General features: G+C 45.0%; 1 protein-coding gene across 2 annotated transcripts in view; it reads left to right on the top strand.

Moving 5' to 3' along the window:
* The window catches only part of TBXAS1 (thromboxane A synthase 1), a 135,608-nt gene that overhangs the window by 38,528 nt on the left and 69,887 nt on the right, over nt 1–27,193 (top strand). For both annotated transcript variants that reach the window (XM_019653250.1, XM_019653251.1), the window contains one exon: nt 20,727–20,823. In XM_019653250.1, the coding sequence (XP_019508795.1) occupies nt 20,727–20,823 (97 nt within the window). The remainder of the gene's footprint in view (nt 1–20,726; nt 20,824–27,193) is intronic.

The raw sequence follows: 27,193 nt of genomic DNA on the forward strand, positions 1-27,193 counted from the left end.
ACACAAGGTTCATGCCCATAGGAGGTAGACGGGTCCCACGTGCCTCCAAGTTGGAGGTTTTTAGCACTGTTTTTTATTTAATTAGCTAGCATGCATGAACAAATAGCAACTTGTCACCAGACAGGAGAAAGTTGAGCACTTTGAGATACATATGGAAAAGCATGTGGCATCAGCAATGAAAACAATAAGGACATTTCAACGTTTTTTGAAGCTCAGATTCCATTGTGCCATCCATTAGGTAAATGTGTGCTCTGGAAGTGACTAAGGTGTAAAAACGTCTCCTGTAAGTGCCCTTCACCATTATCCTTATGTACTATTTAGATGAAGCTGAAGAGCAGCATAGAGTTGATCTACTTGAATGCAGCCAGTTGGCTATGTCATCAACATGTGGGAGATTTGCTGGCCTACTTCCACAGATCAAGAACTCTAGGAATTAATGGGCCCTGAAAGACTCAGTTTATTGTATCCCTGTGTCATGTGATTGTTCTTTGACTTAGAAGACACAAGACACCCGAACACACTGGACTAGAAAATGTGGCAGAGGATGGGGTGGGGTGGAAATTGTTGCTGAGTTGTGCAAGAAAACACAAGTATTCAGACTCACATTGGGCAGCTGATACGGGGAGATTGTTCTCATTTTTAAATTGGACTAAGCTCAGTAGAATCATAGATGTCTAAGAATGGCAGGATTCTTAGGTAGAAATAAAGCCACCACGGCAGAAGAGCCTCACAGACACTGATGCACAGGACTTGAAGTTTCTGTTGCTGATTTGGAGTGCGTGCCTCAGAATGAGACTCATTTACTAAATATTTGACCTAAAAATGCAACTCAGTTTGAAGAGGAATTGATGAAAATGAAAACATACTATCATTATTAAGAGAACACAGTATCCTTGAAACTATGGAATTCTGCACAGAAATCCTAAATTATCCTAACATTTCTAGGAGGCCAAGCGGGAGACAACATTTGGGTCTGCTAACTTGGTAAAAGTTGAGTCTTTCAACCAAGTGTTGAAAGCAAAGCTTAGAATCACCAGTTTCAAGTAATGTGAGTCTGGAACCAAAATGAATACGAAACTTGATGGTCTGTATGTCCTAATTATTGAGAGTCACTCAGTGAGTTAAATATTAATATTCTCACTGGCCAAAATAGATCCATCGCTAACACACAGCCTATAAAGGCACATTTTTAAATAACTTTATTAAATTGTTATTGCATTTTAGGGGCACATTATTTTATCAAAGTGAATACCCTGATATAAAGGCCTGATTTTTTAGGGGGCCTTTAAGAATAGAAAGAATGTTGACAGCAGGAAGACACCTGACAATTATCACCAATTTAAATGCGTAGCCCAATAGTTAGAATTATAAAAGGAACAACTGTCCTCAAATAGGCAACTTCGACCTGTTTCCATCTAGGTGTCTTATTATACTAAACGGGGGATTACTACAAAGCTTCCATTCCTCGTCATGGTGTCAGACCACCTTTTTTCCTAGTCTTCATGCAAAGACCCCTCTGAAGTTGACCCATTTTTCTAGACATCTGACCTCTTCCCCGCCATTTCACACCACTTCTCCTCCCCCCATCTTCATTCTATGACAACCTCTCAGTGATGGTTGCTGCATATTTTAATGACAACTGCTGTCCAAGTCTTGTGACCCACACTTCTAAAGATCAAGAGCCTACATTAATTCCTCTTGTTTGGGTAGAAAAACCTCAAACAAAGCATGTCCACTTAACCATAGAAAACTGGGCTTCAAATTCCAGCCCCAACTATCTGCCACCTGTTAGCTCAGTGGATTCAGGCCAATCACTTTCCCCTCTCAGAGCCTCAGTTTTCTCAGGTGTAAAATGTGGGGATTTGGACCAGCTTGGTGACTTTGACACTTTAACTATAATCCTCAGTAAATAATATATTGTACATTGTGATCCAGTATACACACACATATGCACACACACAGACACACACCTGAAATAAGTTTTACAAAACAGTGTATTATTTACTATATAATACCCACTGTGATGTATTCTATTCTCTCATGAAAAAAAAACAAATACAAACTGACCACAACCCTTTAACTAATTTCATAACCTCTAATGAATCAACATGAACAATTTGAAAAGCAAAGGGCCAGATGACATCTGAAGTCTGTCCAAGTTCCATACGACTACAAACTAATGACTCAACCTCAACAGTCTACCCTAAAAAATTCTATAGGCCTCACTTTGTCACATTGTGGTTTAAGATTCTGAGAAACCTGTGACAAAAATCAGAAAAAGCCTCGGCTGGCCGAGTGGCGCGATGGTTAAGAACTGGTTTGGGACGCCAGAGGGCCCCTGTTCAGATCCCACATATGCGGGCCAGTGACACTGCCCTCTACAGCTAAGATGCTGAACAACAGCTCAACCTGGAGCTGGGCTGCCGGGAGTCGCGGGCGATGGCGGATGCTGCAGCCCCTGCTGCAGTGGGTTGCCATGGGCTACCGTGTGTAGCCAGCAGCCAGCGTGAGCAGCCAGCAGCCGCAGTGAGCGGGCGTCCAGAAGCCGGCGACTGATCTGCCTCGCCTAGGAAGAGTGTAATGATGGTGCCAACTTGGGCCGGTGAGGCGACGTCCTCCACAACTAGACTGAAGAACAAAACGACAGCAACTTGTTCGTTCCCCTTTCCCCGATTCCCCAGCGCTGTTCCCATCCCAATTCTCCAATAAAATCTTAAAAAACACACACACAAAAAAAAAACCCCCCAGAAAAAGCCCACTATTAGCAGCTGACATCTAATCTAAGCTGAAACACTGTTCCTCCAGAGATGGTGGATCAGTCTAGCACTTGCTACCCAACAGCACCTTCCAGCTTCTTTAAAATCTCAAGTTCAAGCATTAAAATTATTTCCCTGCCTTAACCCAGAAACTTTCAAGCTAAAGAGCTTACCAAAATATATTAGTTGACAATTGAAAACATCTCTAAGATTGTTGCATTGAGTGTAAATATTTACGTAATTCGTGTGGCGATTGTATCTCAGCTAGATCTGGCCAGTGGAAAGCTTATTTCCAGGGGATGGGACAGCAGGAGGAAATGGCCCAGAAACTGGAAGTAGCCCCATTCACTGGGGTGGGCTAGGGATGGAAAACTGACAAGACTATGGGAGCTGACAGAGTAGGTTCCAGCTGATGAGCAAAGCATAGCATTTAAAGGGTAAGACATTGACAACTCCCTATTCTAGTAAAGTTGGCCATCACGGACAGTCCAGGAGAAAGCTGCCCACAGGGGTGTTGGGTGGACAGTAGTCAGGCGTTGAGAAGAGCCGGAATTAAGAAGGCCTGACAGTGGACATCAGGGCCCAACTATGGAATGTTCTGGGCCCTGAGGAGAGAGTCTGGCAGAAGCATACGAAGGGCCTTGGGGACAAATCACGCTCAGATACTCAGTCCTAAGACTGAGCATGAGGTGAAGCCCAGGCCTCAGAAACCAGACCCAACAGAAACAAGGCTCAATCCCTGTTATCAACTGGGAACAAAGGGTCCATCCTGGCAGGAGCCGATCAAGGCTGAGGATGCTGGGGGGTTGTTCCACTTTGGGGGACAGGCTGGGAGGTGAGCACCCGGCTGGGAAGTCAGGCACACGTTTTCAGTTCTGCATTCCTTGATGTGTGTTTCCAAAATCCACCAGTATATCAGGCTCAAGGTGGAGGGGGCTCATTCTCCATCGGTGATGATCAAATATGGCATCAACAACCTTTTTATCTCCCAAAGGACAGCCCTGCACAGATGTGTTCCCAAACAACAGAACCTCTCAAATTAAAATTGCATGAAAGCTCTATTTCTAGCTAATATTGTCAAATAATGAATTCCATATTTAATTGAATTGTACCTGCAACAAATCCAAGTTGTTCAACCCAAATGCAAAATAGAGTTATGTAACAGAGCCATGAATCACTGTGGCATTCGCCAAGGCATTCCCCCATCTGGAGGGAGGTCCAGATAGCACATGGCGTTATGCATATATCTTCTGTCAAGAACTCTTGCACAGGCTATATAAGAAACTGTACACATTTACCCAGTTCTTATGGCTCTTAACTCGAATTCATTGAGATTGCATGTAACATTCCTATTAAAAAAGAAGGCCAACCCATCTTTGATTTCATAATTTTAAAAAAACCACTACTAAATTCAAAGAAGCAACTAATTTTCAGTTCCCATAGAGCTTAAAGTACCTCTTTGATCACTATTTTGTGAGCAAAGACTTTTTCCAAACAAGTTCTTGGAACCCTTACTGATTAGAAAACCCAAACAAATACAGTTTTAAACCTTGTTACTCACAGAGGGCAAACGGCAAAGGTATTTAAATGTCAAAAGCAAATTAACCCTAGGTATATAGTGTAAATTTTTTTAAAAAGTCATAGACCATCACACATACATGTGACAGTCTCCTAACTAGAATAATGAATGTTTATCATTAAAATGACCATATTCTCCTTTCTTCCTCAGGACCCTTAAATCTTTGCAAGTTTGGGTTGTTTCCTATATATTCCAATCATTTCTGGTGAGTCTTATGCGTAACATTTCTATGGCTGTGCACACCAAGTAATTCCCTAGCAAGACACCGGTAGGTTTTATGATGCCTACATGTCTGGGGCAGATCCTAGAAAAAAGTAAGTTCCGTGATTATTCGTCGTATCTCAAGACTATGCTCCTAACAACTTCTCCCCCATTTCACCCCCAAACTGCAAGAACTTTGCAGCCCACTCTATCTGTGGTTTCCTATTCCGGGTAAGGCTCTCAGTTTACTGGCCTCCTCTCTGACGTGGTCTCCAGGCTCCCCATATGCACCACAACGATGACACTGTTGGCACATCATGCTATTTTTGCCTCTGCCGAAAGAGGAATTTACTAACCTTTGCCCTGAGCATGTGGCTGGTGGGCGGCCTGTCACCGCACATTAGGTCGACGTGGTGAGTGTGGTGTTTCGCGCTGCCACACCCACTGGCACTGTTGGACACTACTCAGGCTCCAGGAGAGGTGGGCATCCAGGTATGGAGGGAGACCACTGCCTTCCACAGCAGGACCCTCTGGGGACGGAAATCCAGGTCCCCCCAGCTTATCCCCGTCTCTATCTTCTCCATTGCTAATGCAGTGCCTGGTTGGTGCGTAGTAACCACCAGAGAGGCAATTAGTGAATGGACCTTCCACGTTCCTTTGAAGGTTGTCTATAACGCTTTACGTTCTTTCTCTGGCTCGCTGCCAGACTACAGGTTGTGCCTTATGCTTGACATGGCCACGGGGTCCTTCCAAAAGACTCCGGCCTCAAGATTCTTAACTGCTTTCCCGAAGTCTTAGACTCCTCTGCTAGAGTTTGGTCTCCCAGCCCAGCCCATGGGCAAGAAGCCTCAGCTCCTCGTCCTCCTTGGCTGGCAGCCCACTACCAGGCTTTATCTCAAACCCTGAATGGGCACTTAGCATCCTGAGTGCCACCCTCCTTCATCCATGTTTGTTTAATGAGCAACGCTTTTCAGGGCCCACGAACCCAACTGACACCTACGAAGATTTCATCTGAGTAGGTGGAATGTGTCTTCGTGCCTCTGCGACATGACTGGAAAGATGACCTCTGCGACCCACGGCTGGAGCAGTGATGGGTCCCCCTGCTTCCCGGTCAAATCCAGTGTTGAGGATAGCATGCAGGGCATTTGGCTGGAGGACATTTTCTTTTTTTAAATTATGGTAAAATATGCAAAACAAATACAAAATGCATACAATAAATTTACCATCCTAACCATTTTTAAGTGTACAGTTCAGTGGCATTAAGTATATGCACATTGCTGTGCTACCAGCACCCCCATCCGTCTCCAGAAATCTTTTCATCTGGAAAAACTGAAACTCCGTAGCCATTGAACAATAATTCCTCATCCTGCCTTTCCTCTAGCCCCTGGCAACCACCATTTTCCTTTTTATCTTTGTGAGTTTGACTGCTCTAGGTACCTCATATAAGTGGAATCACTCAGTGTGTGTCCTTGTGTGACTGGCTTATATCACTTAGCATAGTGTCCTCAGGATTCAGCCATGTCGGAGCATGCGTCAGAATTTCCTTCCTTTTTAAAGGCTGAATAGTATTCTATTGTACATATATGCCACATTTTGTTTATCGATTCATCTCTGAATGGACACTTGGGTTGTTTCTACCTTTTGGCCATTGTGAATAATGCTGCTATGAACACGGGTGCACACATATCTCTTTGAGTCCTCACTTTCAATTCTTTTGGGAATATATCCAGAAGTGGAATTGCTGGATTATATGGTCGTTTTATATATGTGTATATACACACACACACATATATATACACTTTTTTTTTTGAGGAACTGCTATGCTGTTTTCTGTAGTGACTGTACCATTTTACATTTGGAGAACACGTTATAGCAATGCCTTACTGTTCCCTTTAACCATGGCTGAGTGGCCATTATTTCTTGCCTTCAAACCTTGACAGTGAACTCCAGAAGAAATATAAACTTCTTGTGCTCTGGAACCCAAATGGTCAATGTGAACCACACATTTCTGATTGGGCTACACGGCCGCAGGTATCTTGCACCCACTTCCTGTTGACCATAAGCCAATGAGCACATTCTTTACCAGACTAGCCCTGTTATCAACGAACACTTGTACTGCCCCATAAATTCAGTTTGTTTTAATAATGCCCAGTAACCCCCCTCCGGAGCCCCTTCTTCCCTTATCTCACTCTCTGCCAAGCCCTTTACAATTTATGTGTTTGCTTTTCAAGCCTGCTCTCAGCCCTCTCTGAGTTACCTCTTTCCCACTAGGTCAGTGTGGTCTTTTGGTCTCATATAAATTTAGTCTTGTCTGTCTGGGACTCGTTGACTTCCACTTCCTTGTTCACTAGGCTTCTACTTCTCCTTTTCCTCTCACTGGCACCAGCTCTTTAATCTCAGGGCCTCCTACCTCAAGTAATTTGTCACGATCGCATTACCTTCAATTCATACGGAAACATAAATGGTTTTAAGAGGAGAATGACAGTTTAGTCAGAGGGCTGTGTGGGTTCTCATTAATCCGAAGACTTCTCCATCCCACCACCTCTTATTGTTGCTCCTCAGACCCTTCCAACCCTCCTGCCTTAGGACATGGGCCCTAACAATGGATCACGTCATTATTTATAATATTCATTGACCCAGTCTCCCCCTAGAACGCAAACGCTTCGAGAACAGGAACTCTGTTTCTTCTTTGCTTGGATAATCCCAGTGCCTAGAACAGTGTGTGACACATAAAAGGGGCTCAGTAAATATTTGTGGAATGACAAAAGAATCATGCAAGACAAATGTGTCCCTAAGGAAACTTCAAACAGGAAGGTCTTGTTTTGCTGATTTTTGGTAATTAGTATTATTTCCCTGGGACATAAGCAGAGGAATTGGGGGAAAGTGGGTCATCCTAAAATAAAGGCTTTGGGTGCAGGGGTCTGTAACCTTTCCCCATCGGTGACCTGTGCTCTATCAGTTCAGTCGTGAGTCCCTCAAAGTACGAAGTTGGTTTACTACCATGTCAGGCCATCTTGGGATCCATGGGACAAGGAAAGGGTCTGCTCTGATGACCTGCTAGCTGGGCCCCACGAGCAGGTAACTCAGGTCATATATCTGGCTCTTCCTGGGATGCTATCTCCTGTCTCATTCCCAAGGGGCCGCCCTCTCTCCTAGCCTAATTTTTGGGGGTTGGCTTAGGGTGCCAGCAAGAACCCTGGATTGAGAGCCAGATCTGGGTTCTGGTCTTAGCTCAGCAGTTCCCAGCCCTGGGACTAGAACTAGTGACTTCACCATCATCCTCACATTTAAAAAACACTTGAGTTCCTGCCCACGTCACAGGTCTGATGTGAAAATCAAAGGAACTCCCAGCGCTCTGTCAGCACAGCCCACCCAAGGAGCAGGGGTTTGAAGCCTGATTCCTCTGCGCCCATCGGGCATCCTGAGAGAGTGTGTAGCTCAGGACCCTGTCCCTGGCCAGCTGTGGGGTGACCAGTCCCACACATGGGTCCTCAGAAAAGCTGGGGAAGGGTTTCTCTGGCCTTTCACGCCTCTTCCCGGCTAAGAGGCGGCTCTGGTGATGGCACGTGTCCTGGCAGTGCCCACCCGGTCACCTCACCTCTTTGGACCTCCGTTTTCCTAGCTTTGAAAGGCGGGGGGTTGGGCTAGAATCATTGTCTTGAAGCTTCCTTCTCTCTCTAAAATACCATGATCTGTGCTTTAATGTTTTGTTGTGTTTTTTTCTCTGCTTCTTGTTTCTCTCCCAAATGGGTCTAAAAAAACTCTTTCCCCATCAAATTCTCCTTTCTTCAGTGACCCATCTGGGCTTTCTCATACCTAGCCCAAGACAACACATTTCTCCCATGGCGTGAGGCCCCTCCCTGGGCTGCACTGTCTTTTTCAGAACTGATTCTAGCTTTTGTCAAGCCCCTCAGTTCATATTCTGAGTCCACATATCATCTGGGGAGAGGAGATTTTGCCATAAACTGTCACACAAATATATGTCCTGCACGTATTCTATGCAATAGGATGCCACCCCCCTCCACCCCCCCCTCACACAGTTTCCTCCAATGCCCGACAATCTACATGCCTGGGCATAACTGTGTGGGCGCAAGCATTCAGGGACAGCCAAATGACTACTATTTTAATGTTTCTTTGTCCCCGCGGTGCCATCTAACTATTTATTTAGTGGCTTGATGCTGTTTGCATCAACAACTTTCCCTTATAGGCAGTTCTTCATGTTTATGATTCTTACTGTGAAAAAAATTGCTTGCCTAACATCTGTTCGGAATTTGTTTTTTCGTTATTTTTATTTATCTATTCCCTATTGAATTCAATTTGCGCCAAGGACAGTAACTTGAATTGGAATCTTCAGTGTCCTTCAGGATTTCTGTACACTTCAATACATCTCTTAATTACTCCTTTTTTTTTTTACTGTTATGAGATATACATATATACCCATGCTCACACAGGCAGACTGGTTTGTAGCTTACCTCTGCCTATCCCCCTCCAGGGAACACGTTTTATTAACTGAATAAATTAAATGGGCGAGGATATCCAATAAAGTAGAGAGGGTTTTCGTTACAGGTTTGTTTCAGATAATTTTCCCCCTGGCCGCCCAATTCCCTCCTTTAGCCATAGCTCTGTGCTGGAAAAAGCTTTACTGTAGCTTGACACAGACATAACTCACCAGGGCTAGAAGGGCCATTGGACTTTACAAGTGAAGACACTTTTCTAGCGTGGTTTGTATGAAATCAAACCAAATCCTCGTTAACTCCCTATTCACAACACTCAGCAACCCACCTAGGGGCCAACCAAGCATATGCCTAGGTGTAGCCAAGACGATCCCTAAAGCAGGGTGGTGAGACCTGCTTTTCTCCCTGAACCTGAGAAATCTACCAGGGGTAGAGACTGTGACCCTGAGACTCAAGGACCTGGCCCATAGTCACCCACTTCTAACTCCAAATGCAATGCTCTTCCTATCATCAATTCTTGGTGTGCCCCTGACCCCTTCCCCTTATCGCCTTTCCCACACTCATCTCAGGGTCTGTGTCCGTGTCTCCCAATGGCACAAAGACAGAGGGGGCAGTTTTCCCCGTGTCTGAAAGCACTCACTGCTGCCCCCACTCTAGGCATCATCCACTCAGCAGATAGCTCAGCCTTCACTCTGTGTCCAGTGTGCACTCTACGGTTGCACTGTGAGACACCAGCCCTCCCTTCCAAAAGTGTATCCTTCATGTCTCTTTTCCTGAAGAAATTTGGCGTCTAATTTAGAATCCATACACAGACATGGGCCAAGTTGTCCAAGAATGCCAGGTAGTAAGTGTCCGAAAAACCACATGATTGAACCGACAACCTGAAGCCACAAATTGGGTAGGAACATGAGAGAAGGCTTCTAGGAGGAGGCAGTAACAGCACCGTCTTGAAGGATAAGTAACGGGAGATGAGGGGGAAGAGGGAAGAACATTCTTCCCAGTAAGAACAGTTAGAGAGGGACTCGGGTGGGAATGGTTGGAGGAAGGAAGGGAAGTGGACAGCTGGAGATGGAGACAAAGATGGGTCGGCTGATTGCCATCACATGATGGAAAGCCCTGGTGGCCAGGCTGAGGGTGTCTTTCATTACCGTTTCGCTAGAGGTTTCTGAGCTGGTTAAAGCTACACGTTGCAGGTTGGTTTCTGGAAGCCTACACCGAGATGGAGTTTGGGGTGCAAATTGTTGACTAGGGATCAAAACCTGTGAAGGGAAGGGGGAGGAAGCTGTCAGGGTTGTCCCCCAGCAGGACAAATACTCCTGTCTAGCTCAGTCGCTGGACGAGGGCTTTCCTAGAAGGCAGTGACCTTGGGGAAGGTGGCTTTCCACAGCTGAGCAGACCCTGAGGGAACAGCGGGAGGCTCTCTGCTGATGGTACTCTCTGCAACCAGACAATAAGTCCTTCCCTGAAGGGGGATCTGAGTGGTGCATCTCAGTATCACCACATCATGAAACTTTGATTCAAATGAAATCTTTGGCAGAGTCATTGGGCTGCAGTGGGGAGGTGATCTCAGAGTTTTACATGCTCAGGTGACTATGAACAGCCAGACCTGAGCCTCATGCGCACCGACCACAAACGTAGGCACAGAGTAGGCAGACTGGCCGGTAGATGTTTCTTCCACGGTGATGGAGGAGAACTGGAGAGGGCGGGCTACAAGTTTTAGAAGGAACAGGGATCAGGTGACTTTTGGAATGGAGGATAATGGTGAGTGAAGAGAAAGTTTCAAGTCTGGCTTCAAATTCGAAGGAATTAGAAAGTCAGGAGGATAAGAAGTGATTTCCCAGAACCAGAAAGGCAGACTCAAAAGCATCGTCCCATGGACTCGTATATACAAGGTGCTCTCTAGCTTCTTGGGAACACAGGGAAAAATAAGACAGGGCTTTGTTCTCAAAGAACTCACGGAGTAGGAAGGAGTCTGTCCATAAATGAAATAGACTGAGATGCAAATCAATAGAAGAATGGACAAAGTGCTATGGAAACTGCGAGGAGTAAAATGTCCAAGAATTCTCCATAGAAGAGGGGACAGGTGACCCGTCAGAAAGCCTTTTCCAAATTAACAAGACAGAACAGAGGGAAAATGGTGTGCAACATTGGAGAAACACTGCAAATCTGGGGAACTACAAACAACTTTTTTTTATAGCAACAGTGTGTGGCTATGGTTCCCAAACTGTGTGCTGAGGCACCCCAGGGTACCACAGTGAATTCACAGGGGCTACCTGGATGATTTTAAATATTCATGGAGAACACAGCGACACCTGTTGGTCACTGTGAGAACTCCTTTCAATTTATGTGGATTCTGTTTTTTCAAATGTCCACTAAGTTGTTAAAAGAAGGATACTTATTAAGTTGTTTGGACAGAACTGCTTAAAAAATGAGACTATTAGGAACTTCTTTTGTTCTTGGGGGGCGGGCTATGAAAAATTACAGAGTCACTAAGGGTGCCGTGAATTGAGAAAGTTTGGGAACCTTGGTGGAAGAGGAGAGCTGCAGGGAGAGAAGCTGCGAGCTCCCGCGGGGACCCTCGTTACAGGCCAAGAAGCTTATCCATGCTGCTTCCATGGAGAGCCAGCAGAGATTTTTTTGGGACTGGACCACATGGTCACCTTCTGTTTTAAAAAGGTAGATTTGGCCTTGAGGGGAGTTGCTTTGGAGGCAAAGAGCCCCATTGGGAGCCACTGCAGTCCTAGTGAGAGAGACGGGGCCTGAACCCATCAGCATTAGAATCGGGACTAGAATACAGCATGCTGTATTAACACCACGGAACGCCTATTGCACATTCAACACGGTAGTACATGCTGCTAGACCTCAAACATAAATAAGACAAGGGCCCTGTGGCTAAAGCACTCACAGTCAAGTGGAAAGGCAGCCAAGAAAACAAACCACCACCGTTAGTGGAGAACCAGCAGGAGTGAACCAGGCGAGAGGAGAAGAGTGCTGTTCTAGGAAGGCAGGGGGAACGGCACGTGCAAAGGTGTGGAGGGGAGACATGGTGGAGGGTTTTCGGTAAATCGCTTGACCATCAGGACTGGCTCTTGGGGAGATGAGGAGCAGGGGGGGAAGAGGCTGGAGAGCAAGGCAGGCCCAGGTCATGAAGGGTGCTGTGTGCCATGCGGAAGACTCTCCAAGGGCTTGACGGCGACAGTCCACTGAAGGGTTGTAAATAAAGGAGTCGTACAACGGGGATTTGCATTTTACAAAGTCCGAAGTGGACAAACGGAGTTGGGGCCCATGTGTAGACAAGCAGCAGATCAGGGACAGAAGCCAGAATAACGGAGACATGAAGCTTTGAGTGAGAGGTCAAGCTCAGCCAGGAAGTGAGGGGCCACTATGACGAGGGCAGGAGAACGGAGCCAAACAAACCCGAGGAAGAGGAAGGGCCGATAAAGGGCTGGTTCAGTCCCTCAAGCTCTGCAGGGCCTGTGCGTTCAGGGTCAGGCTCCAGGTCTGAGTATCCTGAGGCTTTCCTTCTTAGGTAATGTACACGCTGCTCAAAGTGACAGATTGGCAGTCGGGAGAACGCAGCTCCAGACTCCAAGGGCCTGTGACTCTGTCACTGGCTCCTCCATAAACGTGTCCCTAGCAGCTTGAGTGTGTTCTGCCACGTGGATAGCATGATGCCCCCATGAGCCGAGCAGGCCCAAGACTCCTGGGGCCGTGCTGTCTCCACAGCACTGTGCGGACCGCCCAGCCCAGGGGCAGCCCCTGTGAAAGCAACTGCCCAAGCACACACTCCCAGCTCAGGCCTTCTCCTTAGCTTTTCTCTACACTTTTGGGAAGTTGGGAGTCTCAGCCACGCACACCTGTGCTCTCCAGGAGGCTATGCCCACCTCTCCCCCACGGAGCTTCTTGCCACTTCCACATCTAGAGTCCAGGCCGGAGGTGAGGCTTAAGGCCAGGACAGCAGTTTCCCTTTTAGCATCTCAGCCTGCTGGGAGATAAAACCATCACCGAGACAAAGATTTATCAGATGCTCAGCAGTTGTCAGAGCTGCTGGAGGCCCTCATCCATCCTTCAGTCTCTACCTGGAAACAAGGTCTACAGCAGGCATTCAGAATTGCTTTTGCCAACGTGGGAAGGGTGTTGGCTTGTCACCTGGTCTCCCAGGGCCACTCCCTCCCCAACTTCTCCCTCCCTTATAAAGTGACACTAGCAGGTACAACCCACCCACTAGTGTACAGGGCCCCTCACTTTTGAGGGAGAGGTCATCAGCCTCTTTTAGAAAACAACCTGGCGCAAGAAGGTTGTGTTTTGCTCAAGGTGACACAGGGCATTGAACCCAAGTCCTGGCAGCCTCGCCACTGCCGGCCTTCACCCCGACGCTTGACAGATGCAGTGGGGCCAATCCAGTGACAAATTCCTTTTTTTCCCTTTTCTCTTTTCCTTAGTACAAAAGTCACATGCAATCATTATAAACCACTAGAACATGAAAGAGCTATACAACGTGAAAAGTAACAGTCCCCCTTAATTTCCTGCTGCAGATATATGCCCTGTTAGCTATCTAATATATCTTCCTCCAAATTTTTTTCCAGGGATATTATTAACAGGCCCCACCATAGTGCCTGACACGGAGAATATGCTCAATAAATGCTTGATGAATGAACTAATTAATAGTCAGATACATGCAGAATTATATGGACCATTTTACGATGTGCTTTTCCATTCAGCTGTGTGACTTGGACACCCTTTCGTGTTGGGGCCTCTAAGTGCCTTCCAATGAACACTCTTTATAGCTCGGTCACCCCTAACAGGGGCTGGTCTCCTGGAACAGGGCCAGGCAGCCCACAGGCTAATACCAGCAGTCTAGCCTGCCTCAATTCCCAGCAGGCAGCTGTGAACTATTTTGGCTGAACTGACTGGTCAGTTTTTTCTTTTTTCTTTTTTTAAAGAAAACTACTCATTAAACAAGTCAAACAAGTGTTATTTTTGTCTCCACAATACTTCACAGATTTGCCTCAATTTTCTCTTCAACCAGGTGCTTTGGGATTGAATAAGCAAATTCTTATGTGCATAAATAAATATAAATGAATAATTGGCTAAGCATTTTGTGCCCCAAACGGGTGACTATATATACACTGAGATTAGAGGAAGCAAGAACTTACCTTGGTAATTGGGCTGGGGGATGGTTCTGGCCCATTAAGCAAGAAGCTGCTTTGAATTCCCGCCTTTAAAGGACAGTCTGCGCAGCTGGCGCCTGGCTCTTTTCTCAGCACTGGAGCTGCTCCGCGGACAGGCTGGCCTGGGAGGAGATCTGTTGGAGGAGATGGCAGCATGGTCAGTGGCAAGGGGCCCAGGCTTTGGCCGCTGTCAGGCTGGGATCAAGTCCCCATCTTGGGCAACTTACTTAACCACTCCAAGTCTCAGTTTCCTATTCTGAAAAGTGGGTATAATAACTACCCCATCCATTTCCTATGAGGATTAAAGGACATAATGAATTTATAACGAGGCCTGACAGGAAGTGAGAACTCAATACACGCTCACAATGGTGGTTACCTCCAGAAGGTTCTGAGAAGGGTCCTCAACCCATTCAACTACTCCACTGACTGGTTTCACTGATATGGGAAGTTCCTTTACACCTGATAGAGAGTAGACTTAAAATTCAAAGACCATCATTTAATTTCCTTTCTAATTCATAGGGACTATAGGATTTTAAGCCACAGCAAGCGGCAGAGATCGCCCAGTTTTAGTCCCATATTTCAAGAACAAGGAAGCTGAAGTGAAGGGTATTTACGGAGTTTGCCTATGACGGTTTTCTGGGCGAGTAGCTGGGCTGAGTAACCCTGGACCCAGCCTCTAGGGCTCTAGTGCATATTGCTTCGCAGGGCACCACCCACCTCAGGAAGCAGTAAGATGCTGACATACATTCACACCGGTGTACACAGCTGAGGCCAGGCCCTCGTGGAGAAGTGTGTTTTAAGAGGCAGAACAACATCAGGGATTTACAAGGTTGAGAAGGAGAGAGGGCGCCATATTAGTTAGGACTTCTGTATGACAGTGATAGAAACCCACCTGAAATTAACTTAAACATAAATCAACTCAAGCTTGGAGGGTCCATGAAAGGCTTCAGGGGGCAAAGCCTTGAACCGAGCTTTGTATGTACTTCCTCAACACTCTCTCTATTTTCAATCTCTGCTGGTCTCTGTTAGCTCCTTCTGCAGAGAGTTCTCACCATGCGTTAGAAAGATGGCTAGGTTAGCAGCTCCAGGAGGAAGACAGTTTTCAGCCCAGCCTCCATGCATACATCCCAATGAAGGATTCTGACTGGCCATGACTGGGTCATGTGCCCACTCCGTGGACCAGTCACTGTTGCCAAGGAGATGAGATACTATGATTGGCCACACCTGGATGGTGGTCCATCCTTGTGACCAGAGGGACAGGGACAGCTGCTCCAGAACTGCATGGAATGGGGGAGGAGCTACCTCAAGAAGAGCTGGGCAGATGAAAACAATGGGACCATCCCAGGAACTGAAAAGAAAGGCCTGGAAAACAAGCTTCATTTACATGGTTTTCTTTTCAAGATATTTCCAGGAGCTCCTCAAACTACAGATGAGCGTTTGTGTAAATATAAATTCACAAGATTACACAATTTACATGTAAAATGAGGCCAGTTTTCTCATGAGGTTCGTAAACCAGCTCTGAAGCAATTCTAAAGGAATTGTGACAAAATTGTTTTCAGCATTTGCAATATTACTAGAAAAAAGAACAAAGACTCCCAAGGTGCCCACTTGGGAGGACAACTTTCATTTGAATGCAGAAGTATTATTTTGCTGTTTTGAAAATCCAGATTATGTTTAAAATTATTTTGGTAATAACAAAATCAATACAAATATATTACCAAAATATGTTTGTACCCCAGTGTAAATATTATCCTTTTAGATCTAAGAATGTAGGGAAATGAGAATGGGTGTGAGCTTTGATTAAATATAGAGCACGGTTTATAATTTGGGGTTTGGGGGTCCCCAACTTGGTTATTGTTATCACATCAGGATTCCCTGGTGAGCTTGTCAAAATTAGAAAGGACTGTGTCCCAGTCTTTCCTGGTCAGGTAGGTCTGGGTGGGGCCAGTCATCCTTATTTCCTGAATGCTGGACAAATGGTTTTGATGAGCCACTGAGGCTGAAAACCACTGGCGTCAGGCAGAGTTTCTCAGCATGGGAGGAATCTTCATTAGAACCTGGAGAGTCTGTTAAAATGCAGATTCCTGGGTTCCACCCAGGCCTACTAGATCTGAGCAGAGCTATGACTACATAATTTATTAAGCTCCCAGATGAGTTTAATTTTTTTTAATTTTTAGATAATCATAGATTCCCATAAAGTTGCAAAAGAAAAAAAGAAAGAAAGAAAAGAAAAACTGTACAGAGAGATACTGTGTTGTTCTCTTTACCCAGTTTCCCCCAGTGGTATGCTCTTACAACTAGCGTACATTAGCAAAACCAGGAATTTGACATCAGGACAATTCATAATGCTTATTTGGATTTTATAAGGTTCACATGTACTCGTGTGTCTGTGTGTGTGTGTGTGTGTGTGTGTACATGTAGCGTTCTATGCAATTTTATCACATGTGTAGGTTTGTGTAACTACTGCTACAGCCAAGTACAGAACTGCCCCATCTCTACAAGGCTCTCTAGTGCTACCCCTTACAGCCACACCAACCCATCACTACCCCCTCCCTAACTTTTAGCAATTACTAATCTCTTCTCCATCTCTGTCATTTTGTTATTTCAAAAATGTTATATAAATGGAATCATACAATGCAAAAACTTTTTCTCAAAAGGAAGGGCAGAGATTACAGATTTCAGAAAATAAACTTTTAAAATTAAAAGAAAATGGAACCTTTCTAGATTGGCTTTTTTCACTCACACAACTCCCTTGGGATCCATCCAAGTCACTACAGGTATCGAATAGTTTGGGTTTTTTATTGTTGTGTAGTATTCCATCGTAGGGATGTACCACTGTTAGTTTCACCATCCATCCTTGAAAAACATTTGAGTTGTTTTCAGTTTTTGTCTATTACAAATAAAGCTGCTATGAATGTTCATGTACATGATTTTGTGTGAACTTAAGTTTTCATTTCTCTGGAATAAATGCCCAAGAGTGCTAGCCATTGCTGGGTCATATAGGAAGTACACATTTGGTTTGACAAGAAACTGCCAAACTGTTTTCTGAAATGGCTGTACCTTTGTACATTCACACCACCAATGTATGAATGACCCACTTTCTCCACATGTTCATCAGCATTTGATGTTACTATTTTTTATATTAGCCATCTGATAGATGTGTAGTGATATCTCATTGTGGTTTATATGGCATTTCCTTAATGGCTAATGATGTTGAACATCTTTTCAAGTGTTTACTTCACATTTGTATCAAAAAGTTTGGTGAAATATTTGTTCATGTCTTGTGCCCATTTTTTTATCGAATTGTTTGTATTTTAGCTCTTGAATTTTGAGAGTTCTTCATATATTCTAGATGCAAGTTCTTTGTCAGCTATAAGGTTTGCAAATATTTTTTCCCAGTCTGTAGATTGTCTTTTCATCTTAACAGGATATTTTGGAGAAAAAAAAATTTTTTTGGATGAAGGGTAATTTATTGTTGTTTTTTTTGTCTTTTATAGATTGTACTTTTGGTATCAAGTCTAAGAACTCTTTGCCTAGCGCCCAAAGATTTTCTCCTATTTTTTTTCTAAAAGTTTTATGGTTTACATTTAAGTCTGTGATCTATTTTGAGTTAAATTTTTTTTTTAAGATTTTTATTGGGGATTTTGGGGGATGGGAACAGCGCTGGGGAATTGGGGGAAGGGGAACAGACAAGTTGCTGTCGTTTTGTTCTTCACTCTAGTTGTGGAGGATGTTGCTTCACTGGCCCAAGTTGGCACCATCATTGCGCTCTTCCTGGGCGAGGCAGATCAGTCGCCGGCTTCTGGACGGCCGCTCACGCTGGCTGCTGGCTACACACGGTAGCCCATGACAACCCACTGCAGCAGGGGCTGCAGCCTACGCCGTCACCGGCGACTCATGGCAGCCCAGCTCCAGGTTGAGCTGTTGTTCAGCATCTTAGCTGTAGAGGGCAGTGTCACTGGCCCTCATATGTGGGATCCGAACCGGGGCCTCTGGTGTCCCAAGCCAGTTCTTAACCATCGCGCCACTCGGCCGGCCCTTGAGTTAATTTTTGTATAAAGTGTGAGGTCATTTTTTTGCCAGCATATGCCCAATGCTCCAGCACCACTTGTTAAAAGGCTACCCTTCCTCCATTAAATTGCTTTTGTATCTCTGTCAAAAATCAGTTGAGGATATTTGTGTGAGCCTCTTTCTGGGTTCTCTATTCTGTTCCGTTCATCTATGTGCCTATTTCTGTGCCAACACCACAGCCCTGACTACTGTAGCCAAGTCTTGGATTCTGGTAGGCCGATTCCTCCCCCTTCATCTTCCTTTCTCACAACTGATTTTGTTATTTTAAGTCCTTTGCCTGTCTATATAAATTTTAAAATAAACTTGTCTATGCCTACAGAAATTCTTACTGTGATTTTGATATGAATTGCATTAAACTTATGGATTGGGTATGAAAGAAGTGACATCTTTACAGCATGGAGTCTTCCAATCCATGAACATGTTGCAATTCTAAGGGTAGATCTTAAGAGTAGTGACAAATTCTCTGTTTTCCTTCATCTGACAATGCTGTTATTTCCTCTTCTCTCCTGAAGTATATTTTCACCAAATATAGGACCTGTGATTGACAGTTCTCATCTTTCAGCATTTGAAAAATGCTGGTTCCTTTTGGCCTTGATGGTTTCTGATGAGAAATCTGCTGTCCTTTGAACTGGCGTTCCCTATGGATAGTACATCATTTCTCAATGGCGGCTTTCAAGACTTTTTCTGGTTTTGGTTTTCAGATGTTTAATTATGATATGTGTTGGCATGGATTTCTTTGGGTTCCTCCAATAGAGGATTCACTGAGCTTCTTCTGTAAGTTTATGTCTTTTGCAAATTGAAGGAATTTTTAGCCATTATTTCTTCAAACCCCGGTGACTTCTGAGCACGTTTTACGTTTGAGAAGCTTTGCTCTAGAATGGGCTTCAGGGGTCCAAGAACTCAAATTGTACACAAAATGCTGTGAATGTCCATTTTTCTTAGGAGAATGTCCAGAGCTTTCACTAGATCCTCTAAAGATTCCATAACACACGCCCCATAAATTTTATAAAAAGACTGGTTTATGGCCTGATTGGGTTATTTTTGGTCTCCTTGGCTAAAACCAATAAATACAAGTCAGTATCCTTCTGCCACATTTGTTGAACTCCTGTGTCCCAAACATTTCCCCAACAGTTTTGGAAAATATCATCACTCAGGTGAATATTTTCTGAGTGCCTAATATGTGCCAGACACATTTTGTTTTTTCATTTTTCCACTAGTCAGTGAGAAAGGGAAGAGTTAAAAAGTGAAAGCCATGTTTAGGTTATGAAAAGTTCTGACTAAATAAGAATTCGGAGTAAATTTTGCTGCTGTCACATCTTATGACTTTACCCTTTAAAATCCATTCCTTACTGCTCTGAGCTGAATATGCCAGTGATCAAATTATATCCCGAAAGCATAATTTCACAGACTAAAAACATGGCATTATGCAGTGGGCCCACTTGTCATGATTCTCTGGTTGGCTTTACAGTTGGTAGCTGAGCACTCAGTTCTCTGCAAGCAGGCTTGTCCCTGGACAGCTGCACAGGCTGATTTCTCTTCCTGGTACACCCTCATCCCCTTTGCCCCCCACCTTCCCAGACTAACTCCTGCTTATCCTTCAGAACTTAGTTTGAGAAACACCACCTCTGGGAAGCCTTTATTCTCAGTTCTCCAAGCGCTGAGTTGGGTGTGCCCCCAATGTTACCCATGCGTTACAGACGTCATACTATGTGCCAAATGCCTAAGTGTTACTCCCACCGGACTGTGAAACCCTTGAAGGCTGGGACTGGATCTTGCTTGCTCTGTCCCCCCAGTACTTTAATAAATAAATGTCACAAGACATGTACTGAAGCCCTGTCTTCAGTTAGAGTTCACCAGGACCAGCGGACTGGCAGACTCTTGCCTCCATTTCTTCATTAACGTCATAAATAGCTATTGAACTCCTTCATAGCCAGGTGTGGCAACCAAATGTTCAGCCCTTCCCCAGCAGGTTTAATCTTTTCTGAATTCTCAAACATGTTGACTAATCCACTTCAGACTTTTCCCAAGAATCAAGATATAAACGTTATTCATCTTTTTTTTTTTTTTTTGGCTAGAATGCCTAGCTCTCCATTTTTAGACAATATAGACAACACTGACCTGTGCCATTTTCCTTCTTAGTCTTACTACTGGATCTTATGAATTCTTGTTATTGTGTCTAAATTTACAGATCTGTCTTTTCTATCAGCTATGAGCTCCTTGCAGGGGAGGGACTCTGTCTTATTCATTCCAGAGCCTCCAGGGGATGGTACAAGGTGGGCTTCTGTAAACATCTGCGGAATGATATCTGATGTTAGAGCATCAGCTACATGACTGCTGGTGACTATTAGCATCTGCATCACCTCGTCTTCTCCACCTCTGTACCTCCTCTTTGTCTTGTATCTTTCACCCTAAGCCACTGGGAATTCTTTTTTGGAAAGCAGAAAGGGATAGGTAAATACAACACGTTTTAAAGTAATTGTTTCATTCCTCCCAGGTACTATCTTGGCCGTCGGATGTTCATCGTTATCTCTGAGCCAGACATGATCAAACAGGTGTTGGTTGAGAACTTCAGTAACTTTACCAACAGAATGGTATGTAGTCTTCTTGCTGGCTATGGATGGACGGGCAATCATTCTCAGGTGCAAGGACTGCACATCACATCTAATAGGGACGCGGTGACTCCGCCTCTTCTCGGCTTTAGAGCAGTTCAACTCAAAACCAAGCTCCCTAGTGAATTCAGGTTTTCAAAAGAGATGTACAGGCCTGGCACAAAAGAATAGCATTTACACTTAAGAAATGTTTCAAGAAAGCTAAAGCTCAAGAGAAGTTGTGGTTAATAAAAATGCTAAACCAGGAGAGTTTTTTTAAAGCTGTGTTCAAAGTTAGAGAGCACAGGTCGCGCGACTAAGAAAGACCCAGTGAGGTTAATAAATATCAGCGGGAAAGCAAAATTTTGAGCCTCTTGTGCTTGAATCTTTCCCAGAGAGTATAAAAGTCTTAAGGCCGGAAATGGAAGACAAGCAACACTACAAAGGAAATTTGTCCCCAAGGAGCACGAGGAGCCTGTAAGAGGGCCCCTTTCTGTCAGTTCAAGTCTCCAATCCACGAAAGGATATACATACTCTACCTTTTTTAGAAAGTAAATATCCTACTTTTTATCTTTGATGAGGACTCCCAAAGAATGGACGAGGTGGCAGAAAATGGCAGAGGTCAGCGTTGTCCAAATCTTCCAAAAATGGGGAAACAGGAATTCTAGCAGAGAAGACTAAGAACCTTTACGCTGATTCTTTAAAAGAGTCTAAAGTGAATTAATAAACACTTGCTTGTGAGAAATCAGAGAATCATTATGTGCCAACCTTTTTTTTTTTGGTCCAATTAAATTCATCTTTTAGTCTTATAGAAATAGTAGGTAATGTATTTTTACTCTTTTGTTGGTTATTTGGCAAAGTTTTGCATACTTGCCATATGCCAAGCACTATCTTTATAATTTATAATTTTGTCCTCAAGGAGCTCACAGTCTAGCGACACAGGCAGACAGGCAGAGACCAGTACAACATGGTAGGGTGGGTGGAAAACACGGTGCCATCCAGGGTGGGGACAGAAGGTGGCTTATCATCTGTTTTACGGACAAGGGAACTAAGACTCAGAGAGGTTAAGTGACAACCCCGGTCACCTGACTAAGAGGAGAAAGAACAGGGGTTCACATGCCATCTTCCACCTCAAGTCCAGGGCTCGTTTTACTGCCACTACTCGAACAGCGGCCTTGGGTGACATTTCTAAATGGTCAAGGTTTCATTGAGTAGTTGGCTGCTCACCCAAAACATGTTCCTCTTCCAGCCCCAGAGCATCATGTCCTATTCCGTATGCCATGTGGCCACGAGGAGGTGGTGGCCTGGAGGGATGGCGGAAGAAGTTGCAGAAATTTTACTACTTCTCTGCTGCCTCTAGATTTTCTTCCTCAAACGTTACATTGGTATTCCCCTGTTCAAAGTCCCCTGAAGTTCTTCTGCAGCGTCAGGCTCTTACAGACTGAGTCTGATGGCTAAGTGCAGTTGTAGACTGTTGCTGTGCCAGACTCAGCAGAGAGCGTTGATGAAAGAAGTGGAGGAAGCCAGTAAGTCACAGGGCTCAGACCACCAGGCCATCACCCAGCAGGCAGCAGAGGCACTCTGAGAGCCTGTCCTGGTCCTTGAGCACCCTCAGCCCCTGAGCAGTGAGATGGGACGTGGCAGCCATGTGTCTCCATATTGCTTCACATGACACACAGATGTCATCATAACATGAGACTCCAAGAGCTGACTTGGAAGAGAGCAGCCCTCTAATCAATATACTAGTGGCAGACATACACACAACACACACATTTAAGCAGAAGGCACCGATAAAGGTACCCCACCTGCAGTCCATTTCTTCCCCAAACCATTTGTCTGTCCTCCCTTTTTCCAATGCCCACACGAAGGTCTGTAGGCCTCAAACTCAGAATATGGTTCTAATTTCCTTCTTGCACTTAACACAGTATCCTCAGGAGAAAGTTCAAGTCTCCCCAGTGAGATGTAAGGACCTCTGTAATTTAGATACATTTCATATGCTCCAATCTCACCCCTCACTGCTCCCCGGTACAAGCTGTCACACCCACCTCTCCATTCTTTCTGCCACCTGCTCTGGCAAGCCCAGCTCCCATGCCTTTGCTCACTCATGCTGACACTTCCGCTAGAATTGGAGGCAGCGAAACAGTGGGTCTTCCACTGACTAACAATGTGAGCTTGAGCAAACTACTTAACTTCTTTTTTTTTTTTAAATTGGGGAATTGGGGGATGGGAACAGACAAGTTGCTGTCCTTTTGTTCTTCAGTCTAGTTGTGGAGGACGTTGCTTCACTGTCCCAAGTTGGCACCATCATTGTGCGCTCACGGTGGCTGCTGGCCGCTCACACTGGCTGCTGGCTACACACGGTAGCCCATGGCAACCCACTGCAGCAGGGGCTGCAGCCTACGTTATCCCTGGTGACTCATGGCAGCCCAGCTCCAGGTTGAGCTGTTGTTCAGCATCTTAGCTGTAGAGGGCAGTATCACTGACCCTCATATGTGGGATCCGAACCAGGGCCCTCTGGCATCCCAAGCAAGCTCTTAACCAATGCACCACTCGGCCGGCCCACTACTTAACTTCTTTAAGCCTCTCATTCCTCCTTTGGAGAATGGGGATATGATCTACTGTACTACTGGGCTATTGTAGGCTAAATGAGATCACACATATAAACCCTGACTTATACGCAGACAAGCACTCAACGTGCATTAGCTGCTGTTAACAAGGAGACCCTCCATGTTTTCTGCACCCATCCAAGCCCTAGCTATTGTTCAAGACTCTCCTCAAATTCTGCTTCCTCTGTGAAGCCTTCCCTACCTCAATCCACATTTACTTTTGCCCTGCTCTGAACTCGTACATTTACCATCAGCATCTCCTCAGAAGAACTAGGCATTACCTGAACCTAGACAGTCAATACATACCTTCTCTTCTAGATTGTTCATAAAGACCCATAGAAAATTAGATCTCGAGGAAACCCCACTGTTTACAATTTTCCATCTGGGAGTGTATCCATTTATCTTTAGCTTTGTTTACAATCTTTAAACCAATTCCATATTGATGATAAAATAACCCTTAGTGACTCAATTTTATAAAAACCGTCTTTAGAGTGAGATTTTTCTCACAGATTTTTGAAAGTCAAATTAAATTGGGTTCTGTGGTTCCCTCTTATCCATATGCTTATTTATCTGCTCAAAGAACTCGAGGAGATTAGCGAGGCGTGATTTTTCCTTACTGATACCATGCTGCCTTCCCTCTAATAAGCCATGTTTACTTAAGTGTTCAGAGATTCAGCTTTATTATACATTCATTCAGTAAACATTAAATGCTTATTCCATGCAAGCTTCTACCAAATGGTCCCTTGCGATACAGAAAATACCTCAGCATATTAGTTTGATACATTAAGTGAAAAGGAACTTCAAAATGCATGGTTTCACGTTCCCTCCTGTGAGAGCCCACCTCTGCTCACAAATCCAGGCCTGACGTACATACATGTGCCCCGACAGCCCAGGGGAGAGAGTCCCTGATGTAGGAAGCTGGGTTCGGCTCTGAAATGTGATGTGAGCTGTAACTACTCATGAGGGGTTGATAGAGCACACTGGCTAGAGGTGGGGTGACACTACAGGAACTCCCTGACATACGTCAGTATTGAGCAAATATCTGAATTCAAAAGTTGTTGAATGAAATTATTATTTTTTCAAACTCCAGAACACTGGGCTGAACAGATTGTGAGTCAGACCCAGGGTAGCAGTTCCCATAACACGCTCCCCATTCACATTTTTTCAGGCACTCAGTTCTGCGTAATGACTCTGCTCTGTCTTGCCCACTTTCCAAATGGACTCCTCAGCCTCCTATCAGTGCCCTCAGGACTTCCTGAAGTTGCTTTGTGGTGGTGCAGCCCGTTTACCGTTAAACCCAAATCAATCTTCTTAGCATTTATAGAACCTCGGTTGTCCCAACACTCTGAGACGTGCTTATTTTGATTGAGATATTTTTTAATTAGCTCCTCTTTGCTACTGGGTACTCAGTGAAGCCGTGAAGGCAGTTCTTTTTTTTTAATATCTCTGGAAACTGGAGCTGGGACCCTGTGACTCAGCAGAAATGGTCATAACCAGTCCTATTTCTGGCCTCTCCTCAAGGCCCGGAGTTGGGGAAGCTGTGGGAAGGGTGGCAGAGGTCTGTGGCCCATGTTAGGTTGGTCTAGTTGGAAGAGGGTACAGGGTGGATCAGCTCCATCATTAAACCTACTGCTGGGAGCTCTGAGTTCTGGTCCAAGATGATAGCATGGAGATGGGTCAGCGGCAGGCACGCCCGCCCCGGGGGCTGCTGCCTGTTACGTGGAGTGGAGGTGGACGGTGGTGGTAGTTGTACATGTGTGGGTGTGGGTACCAGCCCTCAGGTCCTCACAGGCAATGCAGGGTCACCTGACTCACAAGAGACACATCTAAAGCCATGTGATGGATTTGTGACTGGCTTTACCCAGGGGCCTGGCTTCCCAGGTGCAGCCTCTAGAAGGGCTGCTTCCGACCTCTCACCACATAAACGTTAGAATCACAGGATGAATTCCTGTGAAACCACAAAGCCTGGAGCACTGGCAAAGATCCCTCAAGTTCTGGAAACCTTATTACGTCTGCATCTGCGGCTGCACCCCATTACAGAGAAATGTGTCGGCTCATTACAGAGCTCATCGGCAAGGAAAACCATTCAGCGCTCCAGGTGGATCAGGCCACCTGTGCTGGAGCTGCAGGAACCTGCCTGCTGACATCTACCGAGGAGAGAGGGGGCCTCTGCAGGCTTGCTGTAAAATCATGCCCCCTATACCTGCAACTGAAACCTCTCCACTGACAGCTTCGGAAAACATGCTCATCTAGAGTTTCCGATCTCCTGTCCTTCACAAGGAATGTTGAGTAAATGAAAACATTCAGGTTTTCAAACCTGAGCAGTGAGATTTACGTTGTGAGAATGGTTTTTGTGCATGACTTAGGAAAAGCTCTCGTCACCTCCGTCAAACCTCGAATACTATTTTTAGCTCTGTGTATCTTGAGATGGGTCAGCTCATAGGATGACAGGGCCACCGTAGACGCTCTGACTTAAAACCCAGACTACAGACAACCAGAAACACAGGTGTGCGACCTCATCTGCCTGACCCCCTGATATTTTGAGGCAGGTCTCTTTGCTTTATGTGAAACATTGTGCTATGCACAGGAAACCCTGCAGCCTGATCAGAAAGTCTGTCATGGCAGGATGGGCTGCCCACTGGGCATCCCATGTGACAGCCAGGATGGGAGGCCTGCCCACTACAGGTGTCCCCTTTCACCTGCTTTTCCCATATCTGGCCATAGCTGGTCCTGAAAAAAATCCAGATTCAGAATTGCATTAGATCTGTAGAACACACTGAGCTTCACGTTTTCAACATGGTGGATAAGTGTGAGCTCTAACATCTTTAAAGGCAGCCAGCACCTGGTGAAGCTGTAGGAATGTCGGAATAGTGCTAAGGGGTACTGGTTTGAAGGCTCAGAGGCTCTGTCGATGCCTTGTGAAACATTTCTGAATTTCAAATCTTGTTGAAAATGATTTCCTATTTTTGCATCGTACTAGACCCTTGGTTCAGCAGGGAACCCGTCTTTATATTTTTAAAAAAGAAACAAGTCAAATCTTATTCTTATACCTTCTTTCCCTAACTTTTATGGTAGCACAAGTAAAAATAAATGTATAAACCAGGAGATTAGTATCTGGAATCTGGGGGAGAGAACAGTAAAGAAGCCAGTTCTGGTCTCTCAATAGTTGTATTCCTGAACGTTCATTCCACGGAAGTCAAATCATTGTGTTAGTGAGTCCGGACCTTCTTTTTCCTTCTCTTCCCCAAATTCCTTTTTAAAACACTCATTTCCTTCCTATTTCCCCCTCTTCTAAGCCATAGCCCAGCAGTATGCTGAAAGGCCCTTGGCTTACATTTAAAGGAATGAAATCAGATTTCAAATTTTCCCCCTTTCGTTAGCTGTGCAACTTGAGCCAGTCCTTGAACTTCTCTGAGCCTCAGTTTCCCCTTGTGTAAAATATGAGTGATAGATTAACTAATCACCAGGTCTGTTTGGTTCTCAGTTCAGGTGGCAGTCAGCGCCAACAGGTAACCACAGAGTCCCACCAGTGTTCCAGAGAGGCCATTTTGAGGTTTGGATGCAAGGGTCCCTCTTAGGGACCGTCCGGAGAATGTCTTCTCCCGGCCAAGTGTGACAGGTGCTATATCAGGTGCTATGTCCCTTGTTAACACTGCTTCTGACAAGAAACTCTGCTGAGAGCTATGGGAGATTTTCCTCAGAAGATAAGATTTAACAAACCCCCTCATCCCCTTCCTCAGTCAGAAAGGCCCACACTGTCCAGCATG

The sequence above is a fragment of the Hipposideros armiger genome, unplaced genomic scaffold (assembly GCF_001890085.2).
Source record: "Hipposideros armiger isolate ML-2016 unplaced genomic scaffold, ASM189008v1 scaffold_201, whole genome shotgun sequence".
Taxonomy (NCBI): Eukaryota; Metazoa; Chordata; class Mammalia; order Chiroptera; family Hipposideridae; genus Hipposideros; species Hipposideros armiger.